Consider the following 27640-nt stretch of genomic DNA (forward strand, 5'->3'; position numbering starts at 1 on the left):
TTAGTACCACTTTTTGAATATTGAACGAGCCTTCTTCTTCCACTGCATGCCATTTTATGTTGATAGGAGGAAGGAGAGGAGAACAACAGCAGTGGTGTGGACCAGAGTATAACAGCACGGTTTTGGTTTTTAGGATCAGCCCCCAGCTTGTAATTGTATTATTAACTAGCTGAGGGCAGGGGAGAGGGTAATGGTCTACTTCATCACTCTGGGCCTCTAGAACCGCTTCTTCCCGAGTGATCTATGATATCACAAGTCATCTCAATCATCCAACCACCCCGCTTTTCCCTAGTCTCCTAAAACTAAAGCTTGCCTTGAAGGCAAAAAAAAAAAAAAAAAAATGGCCGCATAAGAGCATTACTCATAAATATGCTCTTCCTGCACTTTTTAGGAGTTTTCTTTTTCTGGTTTGTGATAGTGTGGGGTAAATTATATAGCGGATAAATCACAATGCCAGACTTTGATCACATATGTTTTTAAGACATTATGACAGATAACAGTGTGTACTTTGTACTGACCCAAGCTCAGCTGGAAGAGGCTAAAGAGATTTGGGATAGCGAGATAAGAACAACACATATCAAGTCACGACATATACTGTTATTCACGTAAAGCTGTAAAAATGTATTTATTAAATATACATTTGTTTACAATATACCTGAATAATTCTATAAAACAAATTCTAAATAAATAGAATATTCAAATTAATTGTATCCGTGAGGTACATCTTTTACAATAACATTCTGTAGATAAATGACCTAATGCACTTGAAATAATATAAACAGCCAATAACAATCCTTTATCGTGGGTCTTTCATGACAGAAAATCGTCCCCCGAATACATGTTCCGTTTGTATAGCAAGCTTGCCACACAGATTTGTTGTACAATTGACTTGTTCTGTTGGTTTGCTAATTGTGCAAAATATGAAGACTTGACGTTTTACCAACGTAAGAGCAAGTAACATGGTTTCTGGAGGAGACCGTAGCAAATGTGTACAACACTGTACTTCTCCGTTCAACAAAACTCACAACGACGACAACCAGAACAAGCGCTCTCCTGAGAATGAAACGACCTTTATACCCTAAACTCCCTCTGATTATCTTCTTAAGGTCTATGAGAGAATTCATTTCAAAAGTTACTAGCACAATCACATAACGTTGTACTGTACTACACTTTGACTTTCAGACATCTAGTATCCGTTTACTGTACCACTCTTTGGTGATTCATAACATGTCGCAGGACGTCAGTGACTTTAGATGCAAAAAAAATAAAAATGAAAGGGTTATTGGCAGTGAGGGCCCAACAAAACAACGTACTGGGAACAGAAAACCGATGTGTTCAGAGAACAAAAAGGGGCCAGCCACAAGGTCCTTGGCACACAGTCACAATGCTTCTCAGTGGGATTTGATCAGTGGTTTAGCCAGGGAGCATGAGCAGGTGCATTTCTTGCTCAGACCTTGCCTTGGCAGATGGGCGAACATCATTAATCAGTCGTTATCACATTCACAATCCACAAGTGAATACAAGTAAGTGAGTTAGAGTACCGGTGCCCAACCAACCCCAAACGGATAAATCCCTTTAATTGTACATTCAGAATGGAAGGCTATATAAAGCGAGCTTATAAAGTCACTGGGGTGGATCTGATTCTTTGAGGCTTTTTGTCTCCCGACGTTAGGGCAATATAATATAAAGTAGATATATAATAAATGTTCTCCAATTGTCATTGCACATAAAAAGTGGTACAGCTCCCATGCCCCAATAAACAGCCTTTGAGATATAAAACTGCGGAATGACCATCCTCTGTTGGGTCATTCTTGGAGCCACACAGGGAATGGATCACCAATGATCACTGCTCATAGAAAGCCCAGGGACAGGCAGGTGACTAACCTACCCAGGCGGGCCTGTTCTGTATTTGAGGCCAGGCAGAACAGTGTGCGGAACAGGAGGCAGGAGATTGGGCAAAGAAGGCTATGGTGGCATCAGATGTAGTACTCCTTTCTGCTGTGACTCACAGAGCTGAGCAGGTCCAGGTTTAGATCCAAGACCAAGTCTACAGGATAGCTGTTCTCCAAGCCTGCAGGGTAGCTGTGTTCCGGGCTGTGTCTGGGATCCTTCTTCTGTGAGATAGAGGACTTCTCCTGGGGGTGGGTGTGGGTGTGGCTGCAGCGGCGGTACAGGAAGCACGACGTCACGGCCACGGCACAGAGGGTGATGAGGAACGCAGCTGTGATGAGACCTGGGAAGAGAGAGCCAGAGAGAGAGAACATTGCTTTTACTTTAAAGTGAATAATTCCAGGGGTTACTTGGTAAATTTTAATATCTCTAAAGTCAAGAGTATTTGTTTCAGGGAGAATGGCTGTACACTGACAGAAATTAAATAATTTGCTACATCATTGCAATTATGAAGAAACAGATAACTGGGGATGATCTTCTGGCTAACCTCCAATTACTGCTGAATCACTTCTTGTCTTCTTCAGTCGATCTATGCCCCTATCGACGCCCTCTGAATGATTTATTCCAGAAGAAAGGAAGCAAGCAAACAAAGGAGATGTCAGACATGACCTTCAATTATATTCGGTGGACGATGAAAGGCTACGTGGAATTTATAAAGGCATTTCAATCAATGAGTCATTTAATTGAGTAATTATGCCTACTCATGTCAAAACCTAAAAGAGATAGGTCAAGTTAATGAGTCATTAAAGACCCACTCTGTGGTACTTACAGTCGTTACAACCCTTTGCATAATTTGGATTTACAGTGCATTCAGAAAGTATTCAGACCCCTTCCCTTTTTCCACATTTTGTTACGTTACAGCTTCATTCTAACATGGATTAAATGAATGTTTTCCCCCATCAATCTAAGCACAATACCCCATAATGACAAAGCAAAAACAGGTTTTGAATTTTTTTTGCAAATGTATTACAAATAAAAAACAGAAATATCTTATTTACATAAGTATTCAGACCCTTTGCTATCAGACCCAAAATTGAGCTCAGGTGCATCCTGCTTCCATTGATCATCCTTGAGATGTTTCAACAACTGGATTGGAGTCCACCTGTAGTAAATTCAGTTGATTGGACATGATTTGGAAAGGCACACAACTGTCTATTATGTTTTATTATTTTTATTTTTATTTATCCATCATCAGTCAACTTACCTTATCTCAGTTGACTGAGAACACATTCTCATTTACAGCAACGACCTGGGGAATAGTTACAGGGGAGAGGAGGGGGATGAATGAGCCAACCGTAAACTGGGGATTGTTAGGTGACTGTGATGGTTTGAGGGCCAGTTTGGGAATTTAGCCAGGACACCAGGGTTAACACCCCTACTCTTACGATAAGTGCCATGGGATCTTTAATGACCTCAGAGAGTCAGGACACCCGTTTAACGTCCCATCCGAAAGATAGCACCCTACACAGGGCAGTGTCCTGGGATTTTGGGATATTTTTTTTTAGACCAGAGGAAAGAGTGCCTCATACTGGCCCTCCAACACCACTTCCAGCAGCATCTGGTCTCCCATCCAGGGACTGTCCAGGACCAACCCTGCTTAGCTTCAGAAGCAAGCCAGCAGTGGTATACAGGGAGGTGTGACAGCCCACTTGGAGTTTGCCAAAAGTCACCTAAAGGACTCTCAGACCATGAGAAACAAGATTCTCTGGTCTGATGAAACCAAGATTGAACTCTTTGGTCTGAAGGCCAAGCGTCACGTCTGGAGGAAACCTGGCAGCATCCCCACGGTGAAGCATGGTGGTGGCAGCATCATGCTGTGGGGATGTTGTACAGGGGCAGGGACTGGGAGACTAGTCAGGATCGAAGGAAAGATGAACGGGGGAAAGTACAGAGAGATCCTTGGGGTGAAGGTTCACCTTCCAACAGGACAACGACCCTAAGCACACAGCAAAGACAACGCAGGAGTGGCTTCGGTACAAGTCTCTAAATGTCCTTGAGTGGCCCAGCCAGGGCCCGGACTTGAACCCGATCAAACATCTCTTGAGAGACCTGAAAATAGCTGTGCGGTGAAGCTCATCATCCTACCTAACAGAGCTTGAGAGGATCTGCAGAGAAGAATGGGAGAAACTACCAAATACAGGTGTGCCAAGCTTGTGGCGTCATACCCAAAAAGACTTGAGGCTGTAATCGCTGCCAAAGGTGTTTCAACAAAGTACTGAGGAAAAAAACTAACAACGGTTTTTACTTTGTCATTATGGGGTATTGTGTGTCAACTTATGAGGGGAAATAATGGTCGAATCAAGGCTGTAATGTAACAAAATGTGGGAAAACTCAATACTTTCCGAATGCACTGTATGCTAATAGAATTACATAAATAAAATCCATATTGTGAAGCCAAACTTGATTCACATCAATGCTATTAAACTCACCAGATGTTGATTGTGAAGTTGTACTATCAGCTAAGGCTCCACAGTTCGATTCAACTAGATTGCCAAGAACATGGACTAATGAGCTTCCATGATTCAGAATGGCTGTCTTCAGCGGTGTCAAATGATTGAACTGGACAGACGACAGGCAGCCAATGAAACCCCTGGATCCTGCCCTAAGCACCTCCTCAGCCAAACCAGCATGTCCTGCTGATGTAGCTGTGACTTTACCCAAAGTCAGAGATCGTAGTGTGTTCATCTTCAGGTCAGAAGAAAGGTTGTATTTCTGGTTGATGTCTTTGTCAATCTGGTTGAAGAAAAAAGCAAACATTTCCAAATAAACTTGAACATGCCATCAAGGTGGGCTGACTGTCTATGCTATAAGCATAATGCTTTGCTATGTTGAAATAGATTCAGATAGAGATTACTGACCTGGACATAAATGTCTTTGCCTTCCCGGTGTACTTGAACACGGTGGAGCTGCCCATCGGCTAGGCTGGAGGCTTTGGGAGTAAAGATCTCGGCTCTCTCCTCTCTGTTCAGACGGAACCAGATCTGCAGACTCCCTACAAAAGTTTAAGAAAATCATAAAAAGCGTCTCCTCTTGCGGTGTTTGTTATGAGATAAACACAGAGAGAACAATGGGCGGAGATAGCAAAAAGATAGCTACCGTTGTTAGCCAGGATGATAGCCAGGTACTGTTGATGGTAGGTGCTGACACAGAGTAACATGGCAGGGGTGCGAGTCGTCAGAAAGCTGAGGGCAACGTTTTCTCTGGACTCGCCATCGTGGGCATAGATGCCTGAGGACTGGCTATGGATTGGCTGACGGCTAGACGACTGGCTACCTCTGTCTCTGTTGTGCATGACTGGGAAAGGCATCTGGAAGGTAAGGGTCACCGAGGAGCCACTCTCGAAGGACATTGACACTTCTGTCACAGGGATACAAACACGGACGCCGTTATTAGTGTCAGAAGGCTCCTCATTCAGTAGTGCTGTGTTGTGCTGTTGATCTCAGACACGGATTCAGACAGCATTAGCAAGAACCGGCTTATCTGAATGTTGAATGGGTCAGAACAAAAGGGATGCTTTGAAAGAGTAAAACTCAAAGACACACGGCTAGATCATCAATGGATCAAACAAAAGTCCCATATTCTCTGAGGTACCAAGTGCCTCTACCCCTAAAGCACGACCCTGTCCAGAAACCTCATTCAAAATGCTGTGAATAGGTGATATCTGAATATCTTAAGTGATAAAACCTGCTTTGATGCCAGTGGATGAATACAGGATTCATCTATAATGGGTGGCGTGGTCTCAGCAGGAGTCCTGTTGTGTGTCAGGCCAGCATGAACACAGCTTTTGAATGGAATTCAGTCCAACAGAAAATATGTCCTGGCCCGTCCTATTAGTTTCAGATTTAGGGAAATGAAAGAGCCCAAGGGATTGAAAAGAAAGCATCTCTGATCTTTTTAATACATGCTTTGATCACCCCTTTGATCAAATACACTTCCATAATCTTTTGAAATAATACTTTTCTAAATCTAATTTCATACTTTCATGCATTTTCCTAACCACAAAGAGAGTCATTAACTCAGCTTCTCGCAATCTTTTTTTTTAGCTTATTGCTGTTTGTTGGGGTTACTCACCTTTCTTGCAGTGTGGTCCATTGTAGGCAGAGTGTGTACAGTCACAGACATATCCACTGTTTTTTTCCATACACCGCCCTCTGTTATGACAGACACTAGCAGAGCCGCTGCAGTGGCCAGGGCAGCCTGGGGTCACTCCTGGGGTCAACTTGGCCTGCTCCTCCAGGTCAAGGGTCACGCCGTTCAGGGTCAATGCACGGATGCAGCCCAGGAAACTGCTCTCTTTGAAGGTGGATCCTCCTGGCAGGAAGTAGGCGGTAGGAAACACAGGAAGTATAAACAGTATGTTTAAACTGCTCTTGAAATAGAAGAATACTACTTCCAATGTGGAACGAAACAGTATCTAATATGCAAAGAAAGTGTTGTTATGGTTTGACTTGAGTCTAGTGCCTACCTATGAACAGTAGGCTTTTGAGCTGCAGGCGGTAGTGCCCTTCAGAGGGGGTCTCCAGAGTGTGTAGGGGCAGCTGGTCCACTTGCAGGGAAGCCTCCTTCAGGTTGCGTTCAGCCCTAACGTAGTGCCACTGCTTATCATTCAAGGGGACAGGGGACGTCACCGTCAAGTCCACCGGGCCATTCCCCACGTCAAAGATGAATGTTATAGCTGAGGGAGCTGAGGAGGACAGACAGAAATTCAAGTTCAAAATGTGGCCCACTTTTGTTTAAGATGGATTTGTCTTTGGCTTGGAGTCTTTGGCTCCTGGGCCAATGTATTCTCCCTACTAAACCACAGTTGTCCATAATGTTATCAGAACTATCTAATCAAGTCCAAGTCATCTTTCATCTAGAACAGAAAAGGTTTCAACTTGAGGTGCTCATTTACACAAGTGACTAGAGAGGACTTAGGGTTTGGTTGATTTGAGATTCAGGGAGAGACAGACTCACTGGTCAACTTCAGGGTGATGAAGTCAGCGGTCCCCAGGTTCTCCAGGAGAACACCAGAGGAAGCTGTGGTCTTGAAATACAGGGAGATGTCCGCACTGAGCTCAGCCTGGAACTTAGGGAAGTGGAGGGACGACGACCCAGGATAGAAAGAGGCTGAATTCCACAGGAACCCTGCAAATACAGTTTCCTGTACAGTTAAAAAATGAAGTAACTAAAAATGTAATAACTCAGACAATTTACCTGACCTCCCCCTACTGTTACAAAAATACAGCACTTTTTTGTTGGCATAGTCTGTACGAACAAAAAATATAATTATTATTGGCACACTCGCTTTTGGGATAATTATATGAACTGAACTAAACTTACTGTCACCGTTGCAGTGAAGGGAGCCGACTCTGTATACAGCCGCTGAGCCTGTCCTGTTGGTGTCTCCTATTACAATCTCAGTCAGTGGTAGGTGATCTTTGTAGGACAGCAATCCTGTGTCGTTTACCCTGTTGGAAAAAGGCAATATAAATTTAGACACAACCTCAGTTTACTCAATTTAAAGATGTGCTCAAAGCTCTGAGAAATGATCCATTTAGAGAAGGAAAGACTGATTGGTAAAAACACATGAATGTTGTTAATGCAGGTCATAAAACACATTGGCATCCACTGTACCACAAGTGAGTGTCTGCATCACAGTTGCAGAAGTAGTTCATGTCGATGCAGTTCTCCTCCAGGCTGCAGGAGCACTGTTGGACCCCAGGTACAGAGCCTCCCCAGTAGGTCTGTTTCTCTCCACTCCCGTCCAGCCACCACGACAGGGGCCTCCCGTCTACAACCAAGGCACATTTATTTCCATCATGCAAACTCTACGAAAAGAAAACGATGTATCACATGTTCAACTCTCCTCTTTGACTGGCCAATGTGATCTGCTTGGCACATAGAACATGTTCACCTGCTACACACAAAGGTTCATCTTCTGCCATCATAGAAAACACATGATTGATTTTTAGTCCTGTAAACCCGGCCCTACGACGCACGCCGTGGGAGGCAAACGTCTGCCTAGGGAGACTAATTGATTTTGTAGGCAATTCCACCGCAAGTTGGTGAAATACCTCGTCTTGACATATTGTCTTGCCTGTATCTAAAACAAGACCGCCCGCATCAATATTTCATATGAGAAACAAAAAATCCCCAGGCGAGACAGTAGAAGAACTCAGTGAGGCTTTTTTTCACAGTGGGAGTTGGAATCAAAGGGAGCAGAGGGTTCGGCAATACTTAGAACTCACTCTGAATATTTTCGCACAACTTTTTTTTTGCAGAAATCCATTATGTAATTTGAATTCAACTTGAGCTCTCTGTATACTGTTTGCACTTATCAGGCTTCCAATAAGACTCACCCCAAGTATTGAAGAGACGGGACTTCCTGCAGCTGTAGACCACTTCCTGTTGACAGTGCTCAGACCGTCCGATCAGAGTGCGGAGCTGCTCCAGGGAGGCTGTGTAGTTGAACCGCATCACATACGGCTTCTTTGTTGTGGCTCCAGTCACATTCACAAACCCACTGTTGTTGTGGCCCACCACTGTCCATACCTTGTCCTCTATAGGGAAGACAGAGCAGGCATTCTACTTTATATACAGGATATTCGGGTTAACAGCACAGTGGATAATCCAGATTATCATATTAGCATGAGAAAGACTTCTAGAATGTAATTTTGTTTTCCAAGATAGGTGTCCTTCACATTTCTAATTGTTAATTTAATTCAGGTTAGTCAACTGTATGGAAAGTACACCAGAGATAAACAAAGATGTGTAAAGTGGTGGACACACTTTTACATTTTTTATTTATTTTACCTTTATTTATACAGGTTTTTCTCATTGAGATAACATCTCTTTTCCAAGAAAGACCTTAATCGCATTAGCCCCATATTATCTAATTGAGAATATCCAAAAACTGCACCAGTAGCTTCCCTGGCCTAGCCTGGTTACCAAACGCTGTGCTCACCATTGATTCACTAGAATTCAGTCAGGTTTAACCAGGCTATGCCAAGCCATGAGCTCACCAGTCATGTTGCAGTAGACCAGTGTTGCCTTTAGAGGACCACTCCCATCTGGATCAATGTAGAAGTAGCCAGACGTACTCCCCATTTGTCGGTGTGCCTCACACGACGCTTCATAAATAGCTGTGGGAAGCAAGATGAGTACTTATATCAATAGCCCATACGCGTGTTTCTGTAAATGTATGAACGTATGCCAAGAGCACTCAATTACATTGTCTTGTCACACGCAAAATGTGTGAACGGTAATGGTTTGAAGAAGAAATGCACGGCAGCTTTTAACCGGGGGTTGACGTACATTATAATTCAGCAGTCAGTAAAGTGCCCTCCACTTCACAATTTATGACACCCTGATGGGAATATCAATGAGAGTTCAGTGATGGGAAATAGTGGAAACACTAATGTAACTTTAGTCACTCTATACAGTATATTAAACATAATATACACTCGGTGGCCATTTTGTTAGGTACACCCTGAACAGCCTGAATTCTTTGGGCATGGAAATGCTGCTCAATTGGTATCAAGGTACCTAATGTGTGCCAGGAAAAGATTTCCCACAGCATTACGCCACCAGCCTGTACCGGGTGGACATCAGGTAGGATGAGCCATGGACTCATGCTGTTTACACCAAATTCGGAATAGGAACGCAATAGGAACTGGGATTCGTCGGACCAGGCAATGTTTTTCCACTCCTCAATTGTCCAGTGTTGGTGATCGCGTGACCACTGGAGGCTCTTCTTTCTGTTTTTAGCTGATTGGAGTGGAACCTGGTGTGGTCGTCTGCTGCAATAGCCCATCCGTGACAAGGACCGACAAGTTGTGCATTCCGAGATGCCGTTCTGCACACCATTGTTGTACTTTCCTGTTATTCGCCTGTTTGTGGCCCTCCTGTTAGCTTGCATGATTCTTGCCATTTTCCTTCAACCTCTGATCAATGAGTTGTTTTTACCCACAGGACTGCCGCTGACTGGATGTTTTTTATTCATCACACCATTCTCGGTAAACGCTAGACATTGTTGTGCGTGACAAGCCCAGGAGGCCGGCCATTTCTGAGATACTGGAACCGGTGCGCCTGGCTCACACCATACTCACTCGTTTTTGCCCATTCTAAAGTTCAATCCAACAGTAACTGAATGCCTCAATGCCTGTCTGCTTGCTTTATGTAGCAAGCCATGGCAACGCGACTCACAGTCTGTAGGAGCGAACCATTTTCTCGAGCAAGGTTGTGTACCTAATAAACTGTCCACTGAGTGTATTTGTACTGTATCTTTTCACAGGTAAATATTTTCATTATCATGAAGGAGACAGGGCGACTGAGTTGGTTTAAAGGGCGACGAGTTGGTTTTGGGGTGTAGTTTGATGTGGGTCTCTTGTGTGTCTTCGCTGGTGGGAAGAGTTAACCAAATAATTTAGCCAATTAGATTCAGCCAGCTGGTGTGCGACCATGACAAAATTGGTTTGACTTTGGATAGCCTATCCCTGTGGCTAGTTAGGGACCATCAATAAATTACACAATGTAAATGAGACAATATTTTCATATTACACACCTTTTAGTTTTCTCATTAAATGCTTTCAATATTTGTATAGGAATTTCTAAAATGTATAGTTGGTTTGAGGTTTTTAAGCATTTGAAATTTGGAACTATTGGAATTTGAATTTGAACACATTGTCCCATGTACCTTGGGTAATTTACCGATGGTCTCTAACTAGCCCCATAGGGATATCCAAAGTCAGCCCAAATTTATCACGGGCATTACTATTGGGCCGCAGTTGTGACAGGTTGACTTACAGTTGTGACAGGTTTCTCCAGTGTAGCCTGTCCCTGAGCAATCACAGTAGAAAGTATCCCATGATTGGGTGCATCGTCCGTCATGCTCACAAAAATTAGGCAGACATCTACGAAGAGAGAGAGAGACATGTTCACACTCCGAACATTACTCATGACTGCAGAGCGGCATACAGTAGCATGAAAAGCCATTAATAGAAGATAAAAAGATATATATATATATATATATATAAGGCAGTTCCTCTATCATAGTGTTGTGTCTTTGCATATCCACTGTCTATAATATCTCGATATCACCACTGTCTGTGCTGTCTCCTCTGCCTGTTCCCTCCACCCCTCCATTCCTCAATAGAGCAGGCTTAGGGAGGAAACAGAGTATGACTCCTGGAGCGCGTCAACCTAATCACTGCTGCCTGCTCTGGCACAGCCACAACATATTTCTCACTCAGCCTAATGGTCAGAGCTGGCACACGGGCAAATCAATACTGGCAGGGAAAGATGCCAAGGGAGGGATGGGAGACACACACACACACACACACAAATTAATTATTCAGAGGATGTTTCTGGCTTTGGCAGTGTGACAGTACAGGCATACAGTCCAGGGGTATGCGTCCCAAATGGCTCCCTATATAGTACACAACTTTTGGTCAAAAGTAGAGCACTATGGTGCCATTTAGGATCCAGCCCAGGAAAAAGCTCTCTGTTGTAATGGGAGTCCTTCCATCTGATCTCAGGTCATACACATGTCATACTGTCTGTTCTAATGGGAATCCTTCCATCTGATCTCAGGTCATACACATGTCATACTGTCTGTTGTAATGGGAGTCCTTCCATCTGATCTCAGGTCATACAAATGTCATACTGTCTGTTGTAATGGGAGTCCTTCCATCTCATCTCAGTTCATACACATGTCATACTGTCTGTTGTAATGGGAGTCCTTCCATCTGATCTCAGGTCATACACATGTCATACTGTCTGTTGTAATGGGAGTCCTTCCATCTGATCTCAGGTCATACACATGTCATACTGTCTGTTGTAATGGGAGTCCTTCCATCTCATCTCAGTTCATACACATGTCATACTGTCTGTTGTAATGGGAGTCCTTCCATCTGATCTCAGGTCATACACATGTCATACTGTCTGTTGTAATGGGAGTCCTTCCATCTGATCTCAGGTCATACACATGTCATACTGATAGATTGAAGAGACAGAAACAGAGATACTTTCCCTTATATGGAATAGAACAGTGTCACCTACAGTAACTAAAGATATATACAAGATATAAAAACATGAATTGTTGAGATTTTGTGAGCATACCTGTTGCGGATCCCACAGATGTCGAACTGAAGCTTGCTGTAATTACCCAAAAGCCCTTGCTGCACACGGGGTAGATCCATAAGTTGGTTGTTTAGGAGGATCTGACGCATGCACCCCTGGAAGGCCACAGTAGGGTTCTTACAGCCATCACTGTATTGGGGACAACCTGTTGGAAATCATGACAATATTTGTATTGCTAAATCATTCCAGAAATAGTAATCAAACACATTTTGATGAAGCACTTATCTAATTAAAACACACACCTAAGAAATTCAAGCATAATTTAAGACACAGTCGTTACCAATTTTCCACCAATAATAAGCAATAGTTAAAAGACTGCCATCTTACCTCCAAAAAATACACTATTGCCTGAGTCTGCATGACTTTGTACGTCCATGGTAGATGTTGGCTCATTGTCCAAGACCAGGGAAACCATCAAATCTCTGTAGCTCAGACTAACAGAATGCCACAGTCCATCAGTTACACTGCCTTCTAGTAAAACAGAACACAGAAAAACACAGCATGGGTTAGGCTACATTTACTGCAGTCCCATAATGCTGTCAGTTCATTGTTATTAGCAAACGTAGTAAACATTAGCCACCGTAAAGTCACTCTGACATGCCATTAGGTGCCTTTTTCTAGCAAGCTAGCTGCTAACCTATGGAAATTTTTGTTTTCTGCTCAGCAGCTCCATGGACCATTAGGTGCAGTTGGCCTCTGCTGATTTGCAAAACCAGGTGCTGTGATCCCTGTGCCAGGCCGGTGGAGAACAGAAGTCCTTCCTGGTTCCAGGTCCTGAAGTGGAAGTGTACGTCCAGCCCCCACACCCCAAGAGGCTCCAGGGGTAGAGACAGGTAGCTACTGCTAGAGGACAGGAAGGTGGTGGACACCATCTGGGGCTGGGGCTCAGAGCACGAGAAGGTCACGTTGCCCTGGGGAACAGGGGAAAGGACAAGTAGGGATCAATACTATACCCATTCAGTGGTAGCCTACTAATGTATTTTATTTAGTTAGTTTAGTTGCTAAATAGCAACTGTTCATAGAGATGGACATTGTATACAGTATGGAAAGTCATTCCTTTTGTGTGCCTGTTCTGCTGTCCTTTCCTGTGACATATAGAGAAGGAATGTGCATGCGTCACTGACAATACCGTACGTCACACACACACACACACACACTAGCAGACACAATGTTATTCATGGTCATCTGAGTGGAAAGGCCATGGAAATGTCAAATGTTATCACTAATTCAGCTTTTATGTCCCAGGGAGAATGAAGGACCAGTGAGAGTGAATGCAGAGTTCAGTATTTGTCCGATACAAATGCTCAGCTTAGCTGTGAAGACATCCTCGATCCTGCTGCCTGCCACAGAGGAGAACAGAACTTAGGCGCTGGCTGTCTATCTGCACTTGACACATTTTTTTTATGATATTTCTTATCCCAGTTACTAATAAGCATGCACCCATTAAGAAAACGACTGTAAAAATGGTTAAATCCCTGTGGATTGATGAGGAATGGAAAATGTGTATAGTTGAGAGGGATGAGGCAAAAGGAATGGCAAATAAGTCTGGCTGCACAACCAATTGGCAAACGTACTGAAAATTGAGAAATCGTGTGACTAAACTGAATAAAAACAATAAGAAACTACACTATGAAACAAAGATAAATTACATAAAGAATGACAGTAAAAAGCTTTGGAGCACCATCAATAACATTTTGGGAAAAAATGCAGACTCATCTCCATCGTTCATTGAATCATTCATCACAAAACCGACTGATATTGCCAACTACTTTCATGTTTTTTTCACTGGCAAGATTAGCAAACTTAGGCATGACATGCCAGCAACAAACGCTGACACTACACATCCGAGTATATCTGACCAAATTATGAAAGACAAACATTTTACTTTTGAATTTCCTAAAGTGAGTGTGGAACAGGTGAAAAAAGTTTTGTTGTCTATCAGCAATGACAAGCCACCGGGGTCTGACAACTTGGATGAAAAATGACTGAGGATAATAGTGGACGATATTGCCACTCCTATTTGCCATATTTTCCATTTTAAACCTACTAGATATTGTGTGCCCTCAGGCCTGGAGGGAAGCAAAAGTCATTCCGCTACCTAAGAATAGTAAAGCCCCCTTTACTGGCTCAAATAGCCAACCAATCAGCCTGTTACCAACCCTTAGTAAAGTTTTGAAAAATATGTGTTTAACCAAATACAATGCTATTTTACAGTAAACAAATTGACAATGGACTTGCAGCACGCTTATAGGGAAGGACATTCAACAGCACAGCACTTACACAAATAACTTGATGATTGGCGGAGAGAAATTGATGATAAAAAGATTGTGGGGGCTGTTTTGTAAGACTTCAGTGCGGCTTTTGACATTTCAATCATTGTCTACTGCTGGAAAAATGTATGTGTTACGGCTTTACACCCCCTGCTATATTGTGGATGAAGAGTTACCTGTCTAACAGAACACATATGGTGTTATTTAATGAAGCCTCTCCAACATAATCCAGGTAGAATGAGGAATTCCCCAGGGCAGCTTTCTAAGCCCCTTACTTTTTTCAATCTTTACTAACGACATGCCTTTGAGTAAAGCCAGTGTATCTATGTATGCAGATGACTCAACACCATACACATCAGCTACTACACCAAAATGACTGCAACACTTAACAAAGAGCTTCAGTTAGTTTCAGAAGGGTTGGCTAGGAATAAGATAGTGATAAATATTTCAAAAACTAAAAGCATTGTATTTGGGACAAATCATTCACTAAACACTAAACCTCAACTAAACCTTGGTCAAAACATATTGATACAACAGTATCTAAGATGGGGAGAAGTCTGTCCATAATAAAGCGCTTCTCTACCTTCTTAACAGCACTATCAACAAGGCAGGTCCTACAGACCCTAGTTTTGTCGCACCTGAACTATTGTTCAGTTGTGTGGTCAGGTGCCACAAAGAGGGACTTAGGAAAATTGCAATTGGCTCAGAACAGGGCAGCACGACTGGCCCTTGGATGTACACAAAGAGCAAACATTAATAATATGCATGTCAATCTCTCCTGGCTCAAAGTAGAGGAGAGATTGATTTCATCACTACTTGCCTTGGCAGCAGCTAATGGGGAACCATAATAAATACAAATACTGAAACTGTCCCCTAACAGATTACAGACTCTCCGCCAGTCAGCATCGGTTTCCATTGGTTTCCACAGCATTGGTTTCCACAGTTCATGGTAAAGGTAATTTTTTTTAAAAATGTATTTTATTTCACCTTTATTTAACTAGGTAGGCTAGTTGAGAACAAGTTCTCATTTACAACTGAGACCTGGCCAAGATAAAGCAAAGCAGTTCGACACATACAACAACACAGAGTTACACATGGAATAAACAAACATACAGTCAATAATACAGTACAAAATGTCTATATACAGTGTGTGCAAATGAGGTAGGATAAGGGAGGTAAGGCAATAAATAGGCCATGGTGGTGAAGTAATTACAATATAGCAATTAGACACTGGAGTGATAGATGTGCAGAAGATGAATGTGTCACGCCCTGACCTTAGAGAGCCTTTAAATGCTCTATTTGGTAGGTGAGGGTGTGACTAGGGTGGGAAATCTGTTTATATTTCTTTGTTGGCCGAGTATGGTTCCCAATCAGAGGCAGCTGTCTATTGTCGTCTCTGATTGGGGATCACACTTAGGCAGCCCTTTTTCCCACCTTCTGTTGTTGGATCTTGTCTTTGTTTGTTGCATGGGTTGCACTCCTAAGCTTTTCGTTCGTTGAGTTGTTCATTGTTTTTGGTGAAATATTTAAAATGAAAGGAAATGTACGCCTACCACGCGGCACCTTGGTCTTCATTTAATGACGGGCGTAACAGAATGTGCAAGTAGAGATACTGGGATGCAAAAGAGTAAGATCAATAAATAAATACAGTATGGGGATGAGGAAGTTGGATGGGCTATTTACAGATGGGCTATGTACAGGTGCAGTGATCTGTGAGCTGCTCTGACAGCTGGTGTTTAAAGTTAGTGAGGGAGATATGAGTCTCCAGCATCAGTGATTTTTGCAGTTCATTCCAGTCATTGGCAGCAGAGAACTGGAGGGAAAGTCGGCCAAAGTAGGAATTGGCTTTGGGGGTGACCAGTGAATTATACCTGCTGGAGCGCGTACTACGGATGGGTGCTGCTATGGTGACCAGTGAGCTGTGATAAGGCGGGCTTTACCTAGCAAAGAGTTGTAGATGACCTGGAGCCAGTGGGTTTGGCAACGAGTAGGAAGCGAGTGCCAGCCAACGAGAGTGTACAGGTCGCAGTGGTGGGTAGTATATGGGGCTGTCATGACGTTGGCCTGGGGGTAGGTTAATGACAGTCATAAATACCTCTTACCCTCTTTTTCCTCTCTCTACCCTACTGATGTTACATTTGCAAACTCCTTGTTTAACATAGAGATTCTGGGAACATCAGAAGGTGGGGGGAAATGAACTATATTCTGGTAATCCGACCAATTAAACATATGCCGTGGTACTTAATGAATATGATGTCAGTTCGGTTGTCATCTGAGACATTCTCATCAATGATAAGATGACAAACTCTACAGTGTAAAGTCTACACATCAGAGTTATCGGATTCACATGGTATTGTTGTTCAATGTAGATGTTTGAATATGAAATTATTTGTGATGGGATGAAATGTGATTTTAGCTTCTAAAATGTGAGAATTGGGTTTTCATGAGTGAATTAGGCCTGACTAAGTGGCCCGCCCACGTGAGGAGACATACATGTAAGTTGTAAACTATGAAACACACCCCTTTTCTCCCTTCCTATTTAAAGCATTGACGACCATATAACCTCCTGTTCCGAGGATGTGAGGACGACTTTCCGATGTCAGAATGGTTCAGATAATAACTACAGAACGAAGCCAACATCAGCGTGAGCTTTGGTTGTGAATGGTATGAACTTTGAACTCTTATTCACTACAGAAGTGATACCTCCTAGCCGTTGAGTTAGCAACAGCAGCTGCAAACGCAGGTTAGGAAGGAACAGACAGAGTATCCCGTCTACCACACAATGACATTACTGCAACGTATTCAATTTACCAGCAGATACATTCTTCAAAGGACAAAGGACTCGGTTGGGCAACACGGCGTTCCATCTACCACCAACCTACCGAAGCGCAGCTCAGAGTAAATATTTATTGCATTTTCCTTTTCCAAATGGGTGGTAATTTAGAATGCATAAAATACTGTATTTACGATAGCACAGCTTCTCCCTGTGTCCCTCAGTCTTCCCGCTCTTTCACTCAAACCCAGCCCCTTTTCTTTTGTGTAACCAGCTGTCATATCTGTTCCGCCCGCTAGGGACGTTTTCCTTTATGACGTAATTTGTAATCAAGTTATGATTAATTATGTGTATATGTAATTATGTGTGATTAGTTAGGTATTTAGTAAAAAAATCATTAAACCCAATTTTGTATTGCTGATTCAACTTGTTAGCCAGGGTTCGTGCAGATAACCAAGAATTCACAACTTTCAGATGAGACTGAATTAAGGTGACGATTAATATTGACTGCTATTGATGTAAAATATTACTAGGTCTTTAAGAGTTTATTCGGAAGATAACAGCTCTATAAATATTATTTTGTGGTGCCCCGACTCTCTAGTTAATTACATTTACATAATTAGCTCAATCAGGTAATATTAATTACGGATAAATTATTTTATAGAATAGCATGTCATATCACTTAATCCGGCATAGCCAAAGACACGACAGGGCTTTGGTGACAAAACGGATGGCACTGTGATAGACTGCATCCAATTTTTTGAGCAGAGTGTTGGAGGCAATTTTGTAAATGACATCGGCGAAATCGAGGATCGGTAGGATGATCAGTTTTACTAGGGTATGTTTAGCAGCATGAGTGAAGGATGCTTTATTGTGATATAGGAAGCGAATTCTAGATTTAATTTTGGATTGGAGAAGCTTAATGTGAGTCTGGAAGGAGAGTATACAGTCTAACGAGACACCTAGGTATTTGTAGTTGTCCACATATTCTAAGTCAGAGCCGTCCAGAGTAGTGATGCTAGACGGGCGAGCAGGTGCGGGCAGTAATCGATTGAATAGCATGCATTTTGTTTAACTTGCATATAAGAGCAGTTGGAGGCCACGGAGGGAGAGTAGTATGGAATTGAAGATCGTCTGGAGGTTAGTTAACACAGTGTCCAAAGAAGGGCCAGAAGTATACAGAATGGTGTCGTCTGCGTAGAGGTGGATCAGAGAATCACCAGCAGCAGGAATGATAAATGATAAGAATAAATAAATGATAAATGATAAGAATGATAAGCTGAAGGATAAAGAGGGCCAATAATGGGCAAGTATGGTCCAAAAACAAAAGCTTCTATGCAATGTGCCAGGTACGCCTTCTGCACAGTTGCCCAGGTGGGCTGAAAAGAATGACAACAGTGGCTTCCTTTCATTTCTCATTACTGCCGCCTCCTCAACATGTCTATCGACCACATATTCACGTTGGGTTGCGCCTCAAATGACACCCTATTCCCTTTACAGTGCACTACTCTTGTCGACCACTATATTGGGAATACGGTGCCATTTGGGACATACACATTACCTCCACAGACAGTGCTCACCGTCGGCTGGGAGGGAGTGGGTGTCCATGGCTCAGCGCCCGCCTGTAATTGGTCACCAAAGGGTTCTAGAGATAGCTGTATTATAACATTATTATATTAAAATAGACCGAGCAGAGGCGTTCTGTAATGGACTGAGAAAACGTAATCTACTTTGCCTCCTCCTAACCACCATTCAATTGTATATATGCATTGTCTTCCAGCATTGTAGTTTTCTAAATGTATTTTGAGAGGTGTGAACCTTCATGACACAAAACTCATTTATAATTAAGCAATACGGCCCGAGGAGATGTAGTATATAGCCAATATTCCACGGCTAAGGGCTGTTTTTATGCACGACACAAAGCGGAGTGCCTGGATACAGCCCTTGGCCATGATATATTGGCTATATACCACAAACCCCCGAGGTGCCTTATTGCTATTATAAACTGGTTACCAACGTAATTAAACCAGTAAAAAAGATATGTTTTTGTCATACCAATGCTATATGGTCTGATATACCACGGCTTTCAGAGTATCAGCATTCAGGGCTCGAACCGCCTGGTTTTTTAATGCAAAACACCCCACATTCATCCATACTGGTTCATTTAGGCGTAATTTATTTAATTATTTGAATGAATGGTCATTCTTGTTGGAGTGCAGCGTGTGCATACAGTATGCTTTATCTAAAGTACACCTACCACACTGTGGATCTGGAGCTTGCGTCGCTTGGCCAGGTTGATAATGTTGACTCCATTATAGTAGAGGTTCTCTATGCAGCCATGGAAGTTCTTCCTAAGGAAGCTTCCTGGTTTACCGGGTATAGGAATCCCTCCGAAGCTGAGCTTTGAGACACAAAGAGAGTGGGTTCAAAACAAAATATTACTGATATGATCAACCCCTAAAAAACATCTAAATGTATTTAATTCAGTAATGTACGGATGAATGAATGATTTATGGAGCATAGTTTGCAATGGCTCTAATGAAATACAGTACATGAATGAGTGATGACGCACCTCATAGTCCACCTCCAGTGAGTCTTCCACACCTGTGGTGCTGAGGTGACGTGTGTGCCCGTCCACGGTGAGGTTGACCTGCTTGTTGGAGCGTTTAACTAGGACGTAGTGCCAGAGCTGGTCATCCAGGAGACAGCCCAGGAACACTGACACATTCGCACTGCTGGGGTAGAGCTTAGCGTCGTCTAGAGAGAGGCAGGAGGAGGAGGAAGAGGAGGAGGAGCAGGAGGGAAGAAGAAGAGTACAACACACAGAGGTTCAATGAGGAGTCTTCAGAATCAGCATGTCATACTGTACATTTGATTTTGTCCTAATGATAGAACTACTATAAGGGAATAGTGCTTTGGGACCATTGGACTGTGCTTACCCAGGTTGAGGTGCAGAGCCAGGGTCGCGTGGTGCAGCTCCAATGTCAGGTAGTCTCCTCTGTGTCCCTCCCCGTGCACCAGCACCCCGTCTGCCCCGTAGCTCTTAAACCTGAGGGAGATCACATCTTTCACCGTTCTCTGGGACTTCTGGTTAAACCGGTACAACAGAGCACTCCTGCCGTTGAAGTCTGCCACATCTGACTCTGTGAACCAATAGCGGATGAAGATAAACATGAAGAAAGCACGGTCAGATTACCCATCTACTGAATATCAGCATAACGTTAAAATTTGTGCTAATGCTTTATAGTGCATTAGTGTATTATCAGACACACACACACACACACACACACACACACATATTGTGTGGAGGAAGGGCAGGTGCAGTGTAAAAATAACCATGAAAAGTAGTATACCTAATCTGAGATCTGGTGTTTAGGGGGTGTTTGAATGTAAACCCAATGTGAGTGTTTTAATACACAGAATGTGTTGTAAAACAGAAACAAAATAGTCTGAAACACCCCCCAAAGTGGTTCTTCAACTTGAATAACGGTATTTTTAAGAGAGTGTTGTGAAAATGTTTCTCATACAATTAATGGTTTATTGATAAGGGCCTATTGATAATTTCTTGTTGTTGAATTCCACCTTCATTTTTTCAATGCTTTATTGGGACAGGTTAGAAACAGGAGGGGCAATAACATAGTACATCTCGTTGGAATTTCACCCGCTCAACCACACAGCAACACTGTAAGAAATGATTCTGGGGTCAATAGAAATTGACTCCACAAAACAACCAACATACAGTGCATTCCGAAAGTATTCAGATCTCTTCCATTCTTCCACATTTTGTTACGTTATAGCCTTATTCTAAAATTGATTTAAAAAAAAAATAATTATTATCAATCTAAACACGATACCCCATAATGACAAAGTGAAAACAGCTTTTTTAGAAATGTTTGCAAGTGGATTACAAATGAAAAACAGAAATAGCCTATTTACATAAGTATTCAGACCCTTTCCTATGAGACTCGAAATTGAGCTCAGGTGCATCCTGTTTCCATTGATCATCCTTGAGACTTCACTACAACTTGATTGGAGTCCACCTGTTGTAAATATAATTGAATGAACATGACTTGGAAAGTTTATATAAGGTCCCACAGTTGACAGTGCATGTCAGAGCAAAAGCCAAGCCATGAGGTTGAAGGAATTGTCAGTAGCACTCCAAGACAGGATTGTGTCGAGGGAGAGATCTGGGGAAAGGTACCAAAAAATGTATCCAGAGTTGTAGGTCCCCAAGATCACATTGGCCTTCATCAGTATTAAATGGAAGAAGTTTGGAACCACCAAGACTCTTCCTAGAGCTGTCCGCCTGGCAAAACAATCGGGGGAGAAGGACTTTGGTCAGGGAGGTGACCAAGAACCCGATGGTCACTCTAAAAGAGCTCCAGAGTTCCTCTGTGGAGATGGGAGAACCTTCCAGAAGGACAACCATTTCTGCAGCACTCCACCAATCAGGCCTTTATGGTAGAGTGGCCAGACGGAAGCCATTCCTCAGAAAAAGGCACATGACAGCCCACTTGGAGTTTGCCAAAAGGCACTTAAGGACTCTCAGACCATAAGAAACAAAATTCTCTGGTCTGATGAAACCAAGATTGAACTCTTTGGCCTAAATACCATGCTCCGTCACGTCTGGAGGAAACCTGGCTCCATCCCTAAGGTGAAGCATGGTGGTGGCAGCCTCATGCTGTGGGGATGTTTTTCAGCGGCAGGGACTGAGAGACTAGTCAGGATCTAGGGAGAGATGAACAGAGCAAAGTACAGATCCTTGATGAAAACCTACTCCAGAGCGCTCAGGACCTCAGACTGGGGTGAAGATTTACCTTCCAACAGGACAACGACCCTAAGCACACGCCAAGACAACACAGGAGTGGCTTCGGGACAAGTCTCTGAATGTCTTTGAGTGGCCCAGCCAGAGCCTGGACTTGAACCCGATCGAACATCTCTGGAGAGACCTGAAAATAGCTGTGCAGTGATGCTCCCGATCCAACCTGAGAGAGCTTGAGAGGCTCTGTAGAGAAGAATGGGAGAAACTCTTCAAATACAGGTGTGCCAAGCTTGTAGCGTCATACCCAAGAAGACGCAAGGCTGTAATTGCTTCCAAATGTGCTTCAATAAAGTACTGCGTAAAGGTTCTGAATACTTCTGTAAATGTGATATTTCACTTTTTCATTTTTATACATTTGCTAAAATGTCAAAAAATCTATTTTGTCATTTAACTAGGCAAGTTAAGAACAAATTCTTATTATTGTGTAGATTGATGAGGAAAACAATATATATTCCATTTTAGAATAAGGCTGTAATGCAACATAATGTGGAAAGGGGTCTGAATACTTCCCGAATGCACTATATACACAGTACTTAATAAAAATGAATGCAAGTCGTGCAAAGCACGTGGTATAGCGATAGGCCTAACGCAGCTGACTTAGACACATCACTCCTCACCCCACCGAAGACCGGGGTTAAATTCCACGCTCCCTTCAATCTGTTTCTCCCACATCTGTATCCCCTCTCAATACATTGTCAAAGTCATTTCAGTGATTTGTTAATTTCATTTGACCAAAAATAATGTTAGAATAAATCCAAATTAACATGTTGCTCAAAATTGAAGTACAGTATCTTTCATGAGGATAACCAGAGAGAAAATGTAGTGATTGAACTCATTTTATTTACCTAGGCAAGTCAGTTATGAACAAATTCTAATTTACAATGACAGCCTAGAAACAGTGGGTTAACTGACTTGTTCAGGGGCAAAATTAGAGATTTTTACCTTGTCAGCTGGGGGATTTGATCGAGCAACCTTTCAGTTACTGGCCCAACTCTCTAACCACTAGGCTACCTAGCATCCCTCATTGGAAGCGCTTAGTTTGAATCACCTCACATTTTCTATCTTGCCACACAACTCTGTTTTTAGAAGATTGTGGGCCATTCAAAATGGTGTCTTTCTGTATGCATGTTTGAAGAAAGAAAAGTATATTTCTATATTAGTATTAAAACAGCTTGTTGTGGCCATGAGATGTAATAGATCATGATGAATGGATATCAAAACCGTCAGGAAAATTGACATTCATTGAGGACAGCACTCATTCCCACATTCAATGTTGTCAACTGTACCGCAGGACTGGAACGTAAATCACAGAGGATAGATGTTGTGGTGGCAGTTGCAGAGAAGTACTTGAGTGTATGAGATTTTACTGCAGAAGAGTTACAAGGTGTTTTGAACAATAGTGTCCCGTCCTCCCAGGCTGCTGGCCTGGTGTAGGATCAGATAGGACCAAGTAGTGGAATAGTTTTAGGTTTCAATGGGTGTAAGGGTTAGTTGGTAGGGCAATTTTTTCACAAAGTGTAATGAATTTATACTACCAAAATAGTAGGCTGATACACAGCCAATACTGTAGGTGGCGCCAGGCACATTTAACATTTATTTGTGGACCGCCATAATACCAAAGAATAATACGAAGAACGTGGTTGTCAACAAAAGAGGCAGGTGCAGAATCCTCAATTCTTTCAGGACAATCTACAGCTACTGCTGGTGATTTGAACACTACGCCTGACAATGTCTGCCAAAATGGTATAAAATGGCAAATATATAACACAACGTGAAACATTAAGAGACTTCAGAAATATGGATTTAATTCTGCACTAGACAGGATTTAAAGCATTATAATGGTGTTAAGAAGCTTTAGAGCAGGGCTGCCCAACCCTCTTCCTGGAGAGCTCCCGTCCTGTGGGTTTTCAGTCCAACCCTAATTAACACACCTGATTCTACGAATTAGCTGCTCAACAAGATCTTAACTAGCTGAATCAGATATGCTAAATTAGGGTTGGACTGAAAACCTACGGGACAGTAGATCTACAGGAAGAGGGTTGGGCAGCCCTGCTTTAGAAGGAGGAAATGGCACCGAAAGAAAATGTATCTAATTCTGCACCTAACTGGACTCAACACACCAAAATAGTGTTCTTAATCTTTTCTGTTAGTGCTCCCAGACCCTGGCAAGTTTTTTTTTTCATTATTGCATTTTCTCCTCGGTCCCTAAACGTCTTTGCTGCGCGAGAGAAGCAGAGATGAAAGAGGAAAGCGAAAACAAACTTTAGTGATGTCAACTAGATTGAAGCATTAATTCTGTCAATTTATGACATTATTCTGGTGAGCAAGGGTTTATTTGGTCTTCGAGAGCAACAAGTGATGACAGAAGAGAAGCTGCATGTACCTAATTATAGACAAGTTGAGTAACGAATAACATACAAAAAAATCTGAAATTATAAGCAGAAACTTAAAAAGGCCTGTCAAAAATGTTTTTGCCACCTCTGATATAGAAAATGTGCCGTACAGTCAGAGTACAGCACATTTTCTATATTTGCGGGCCTCCGATTTTCACTATCACATGTAGTCGGGCGGTTGGCGGTGATCAAACAACTGACACAAACAATATCCTGACTAGAGACAGCCTGATGTGATGACCCACTCACTGTATACACAGCCATAGACCTCCACTCTGAGGCCGATCCATCCTGTAGTGCTCCAGTCCAGTGGCACGAAGCGTAGGAACCTCGCTGCGATGGAATGGACCAGCTTGTGTTGGACCACACCCTCTGAGTTAGTGTTCCCTGTGTACGTCTGCTGGGAAGAGGAGCGGGAGAATAGATATTTTCTAGATTGGTCAAAACCCATTCAAATCAAAGTTTTTAACAATTGGTAACAGATCATGAAAAGTCATCATTCATTTAAAGATTGTGTGAAAAAAAGCCACGAATAGTAGCCAGACCTAACGGGGGCAAATGAGGGCTTTGCTTTTGCGTCAAGATGCAGTTTTTCTATTTCTTCCCCAAAGCGTTTGAGAAGAATGAGGAGGAACATGAGATTTAAGGGGAGGATGAAGCTATTTTAGGACTTGTATTGGTTCTTCTGTGAAGGCCTAAGCCCATCTGAGCCCATTTGTTTAGCTTTTCAGCATGAGAAGAAGCAATAGCGACCTCTGTCTCTGGTGGGCCCAGTGGCCACACAAATCAATTCAGAAGTTGTTCAAATAAAACAAACCCCCCCAAAATAAAGTTATTCAAGTCAAGCAAAAAGGAAGGCAGCAGAGCTTGGACCCTAGAGGGCAGAAGACTGTGTTGACTGTGTTTTATGCTCTGTGTAACTCTCAAGCGGCCACCCGAAGCTTCTGGGGGGAGAGTACAGAGAGCAGAAAATAGCTGGGGGTTGATGAGGTGAACAAAAGTTTAAATTTAGTATTTTCAGAAGTGTGATTTTCATTCTTTCTGATTTTCTTCCTATTTTCTTCCATCAATTACAGAAAAACATTTCATTTTCGCATTCTACTTTTCTGTGATGTACTTAACCAAAATCTCTAATTTACAGCTTTAAAATGTCTTATAATATCTGCCACGGAAGAATTCCCGTTAAAACCTGAAATGAATCCCTACTTCTTACACAAATCTTGTTTTTCTCATTATGCTTTTTGAAGGGACATGTCAACTTCAAATGCCCTCTATTCTGAGGAACAGAATTTCATATTATTTTCACCCAACTTTTAACCTAAATCCAGTGACATGGTAACATTTGAGTTTTCATGAATTTATATGACATAGCCAATTTTGACTTTGCAGCTGGCCCATCTAGCGGGAAAAGCCGCTTATTTGCCTCCAGGGCATGACTCATGACAATAAACATCAACCTGCCAGACAGGCAGAGCCTCACCCCAGTGTCTTCACTCTGTCCGTACTGCTTCCAAGCAAGGCCAGAGTCACTGAACAGCAGCATAAAGCTGGTCACCCAGTCAGAGCTCCCTGAGCGGCCCTGTGTAGCGATGGCCGTGACCTCCATCTTCTGCCTGAGGTCCAGCTGGAGCCACGGCTGTCTGTCTGACCGCTCCGGGGCCCAGCCTGGTGCAGGAAAAGGTACAATGGGTGTGAGTCTCTCCGTGTTTGTGTGTGCGTGTGTGCGCGTCTGTGTCTCTGTGACAACTAACAACGACATTCATCACTGTTGCAGCTGTTAATATGTATATTATTTATGTATTTTGTTTGAGCATAATTGTTATTGTTTTTATTTCATTTGGTCCTCACACCCACTCATTGGTCATGCTGCTCACTCAATGGTCATGCTGCTCACTCAATGGTCATGCTGCTCACTCCATGGTCATGCTGCTCACTCAATGGTCATGCTGCTCACTCAATGGTCATGCTGCTCCCCCTATGGTCCCCCCCCCCACCCCCCCCCCCCCTCTCAACAGTCCCCCCACCCTCTCAACAGCCTCCACTCCAATGGACACTTATTTTTTTAATCACTGCTAGAGTTATGATGTATATAGCGCTATTTCTTCTGCTGTATTTTTTAGCACCATTTTCATGATTTTAATTCCCTTAGTCCTGTATGTCGGAGCTCGGAGCCTACGATTTTCACTTTACCCCGCAGTCACACCTGCAACCCTGTACATGTGACTATTAAACACTCTGAATCTTCATATTCTAATGATGCCGGCCAATACAGCCAAATCCCTCACTAGAACTGACAATATTTTGCTTCCAGTGAACGGGGCAACACTTACCCTCTCTTCTGTTCAGCTTAGCAGAGTGAGGCAGCTGACTGCTGGAGGATGTTGAAGAGCTTTCGAAGGAGGACTCAGGCAAAACGGATAGCAATGGTCCATTGCAATTATCTGAAAGAGGATCTTGGTTATTTTATACCTTACAGTGAACAACAGTGTGAAACACTACCACCAGGAGGGAAAGAGGGAATGTCCCAGCAAACCACCTGAGACAGTAGCCTACTTCCTCTGACTCCTCCAAAACAGTTACATTGAGTAGCCTAATGAGCATTTAACACCTGTCAACTTGAAGTCGACAGACTCCATGCAATTGTATAAGACAATTGAATATTCGTCCCAAGCCCACCAAATGCATTTTCTTAGCCTAACATAAGTGTGCTAATGTCTTAAAACAATAGCCTACCAGAGTTAGTGTGGGAAAATGTTATATATATAGACCTCTCAAATATCACGACGAAACTTGAGTTGGATGAGTGTCAGAGTGTGACAGACATATTTGCCAACCTTAAACAACGATATCGAATAGGTTAGCCTGCTGTAAACAGACTTGCAATTGACTTACTTGCTGCATGTATGGATCCAAAAATACTTAAAACAAAGTAACTGAATATATAGAACCACGAGGCGCTTCTCGAGCTCATGTTCGCCAACACAGCAGGCATAATATCCAAGTTGCGGTACAGCATCTGCCCGTGGTCTCCAGAATATAGATCCGGTGTGTGCCCCAGGACTCAGAATGTTCCTGTGGCTTTCCAGCTCTACCCCCGAAATATTTTTGTAAAAGCCATGTGATTAAATCGTAGAGACCCTCTCACAAATATAATCTTAAAGACATTGTTTCCAAGGCAACAAAAGTCGCTATTTATAAGGACAATAGCTTTACGTTCTTCATCAAGGATTGGTGGTTACTTCTGGTGCGTTCCGACGCACAAGCATCGTCGCGACTCCAATTTGAAATCAATCAGAATTTTGAGCACGCA

General features: G+C 42.7%; 1 protein-coding gene across 1 annotated transcript; it reads right to left on the minus strand.

Annotated features, from left to right (window-relative positions):
* Window positions 1-606: 606 nt before the first annotated feature.
* Window positions 607-27609, minus strand: LOC110527532 (contactin-associated protein-like 5). The gene is made up of 23 exons (XM_021608875.2): window positions 27223-27609; window positions 26661-26771; window positions 25811-25995; window positions 24580-24727; window positions 20055-20258; window positions 19688-19872; window positions 19373-19516; window positions 12710-12983; window positions 12400-12543; window positions 12052-12217; window positions 10738-10844; window positions 8955-9074; window positions 8292-8492; window positions 7567-7723; window positions 7273-7400; window positions 6907-7077; window positions 6416-6634; window positions 6022-6261; window positions 5047-5307; window positions 4809-4942; window positions 4380-4683; window positions 2438-2500; window positions 607-2233 (listed from the first exon to the last, which is right to left on the minus strand). The coding sequence occupies exons 1-23, from the start codon at window positions 27344-27346 to the stop codon at window positions 1977-1979; spliced, it is 4047 nt and encodes a 1348-aa protein (XP_021464550.2). The 5' UTR covers window positions 27347-27609; the 3' UTR covers window positions 607-1976.
* Between the last annotated feature and the right edge of the window lie 31 nt (window positions 27610-27640).

Source organism: Oncorhynchus mykiss, chromosome 7 (assembly GCF_013265735.2).
Source record: "Oncorhynchus mykiss isolate Arlee chromosome 7, USDA_OmykA_1.1, whole genome shotgun sequence".
In the NCBI taxonomy this organism is placed as follows: Eukaryota; Metazoa; Chordata; class Actinopteri; order Salmoniformes; family Salmonidae; genus Oncorhynchus; species Oncorhynchus mykiss.

Bases quoted from the DNA above. Each gene is read 5' to 3' on its own strand.
- LOC110527532 (XM_021608875.2), bottom strand. From the start codon at position 27,346: ATGCTGTACCGCAACTTGGATATTATGCCTGCTGTGTTGGCGAACATG. The intron at 9,075-10,737 runs GTAAGTCAACCT...TGCTTCCCACAG, and splicing joins TGGAGAAACCTGTCACAACT to CTATTTATGAAGCGTCGTGT. The intron at 7,401-7,566 runs GTACAGTGGATG...TTTTTCCAACAG, and splicing joins GATGCAGACACTCACTTGTG to GGTAAACGACACAGGATTGC.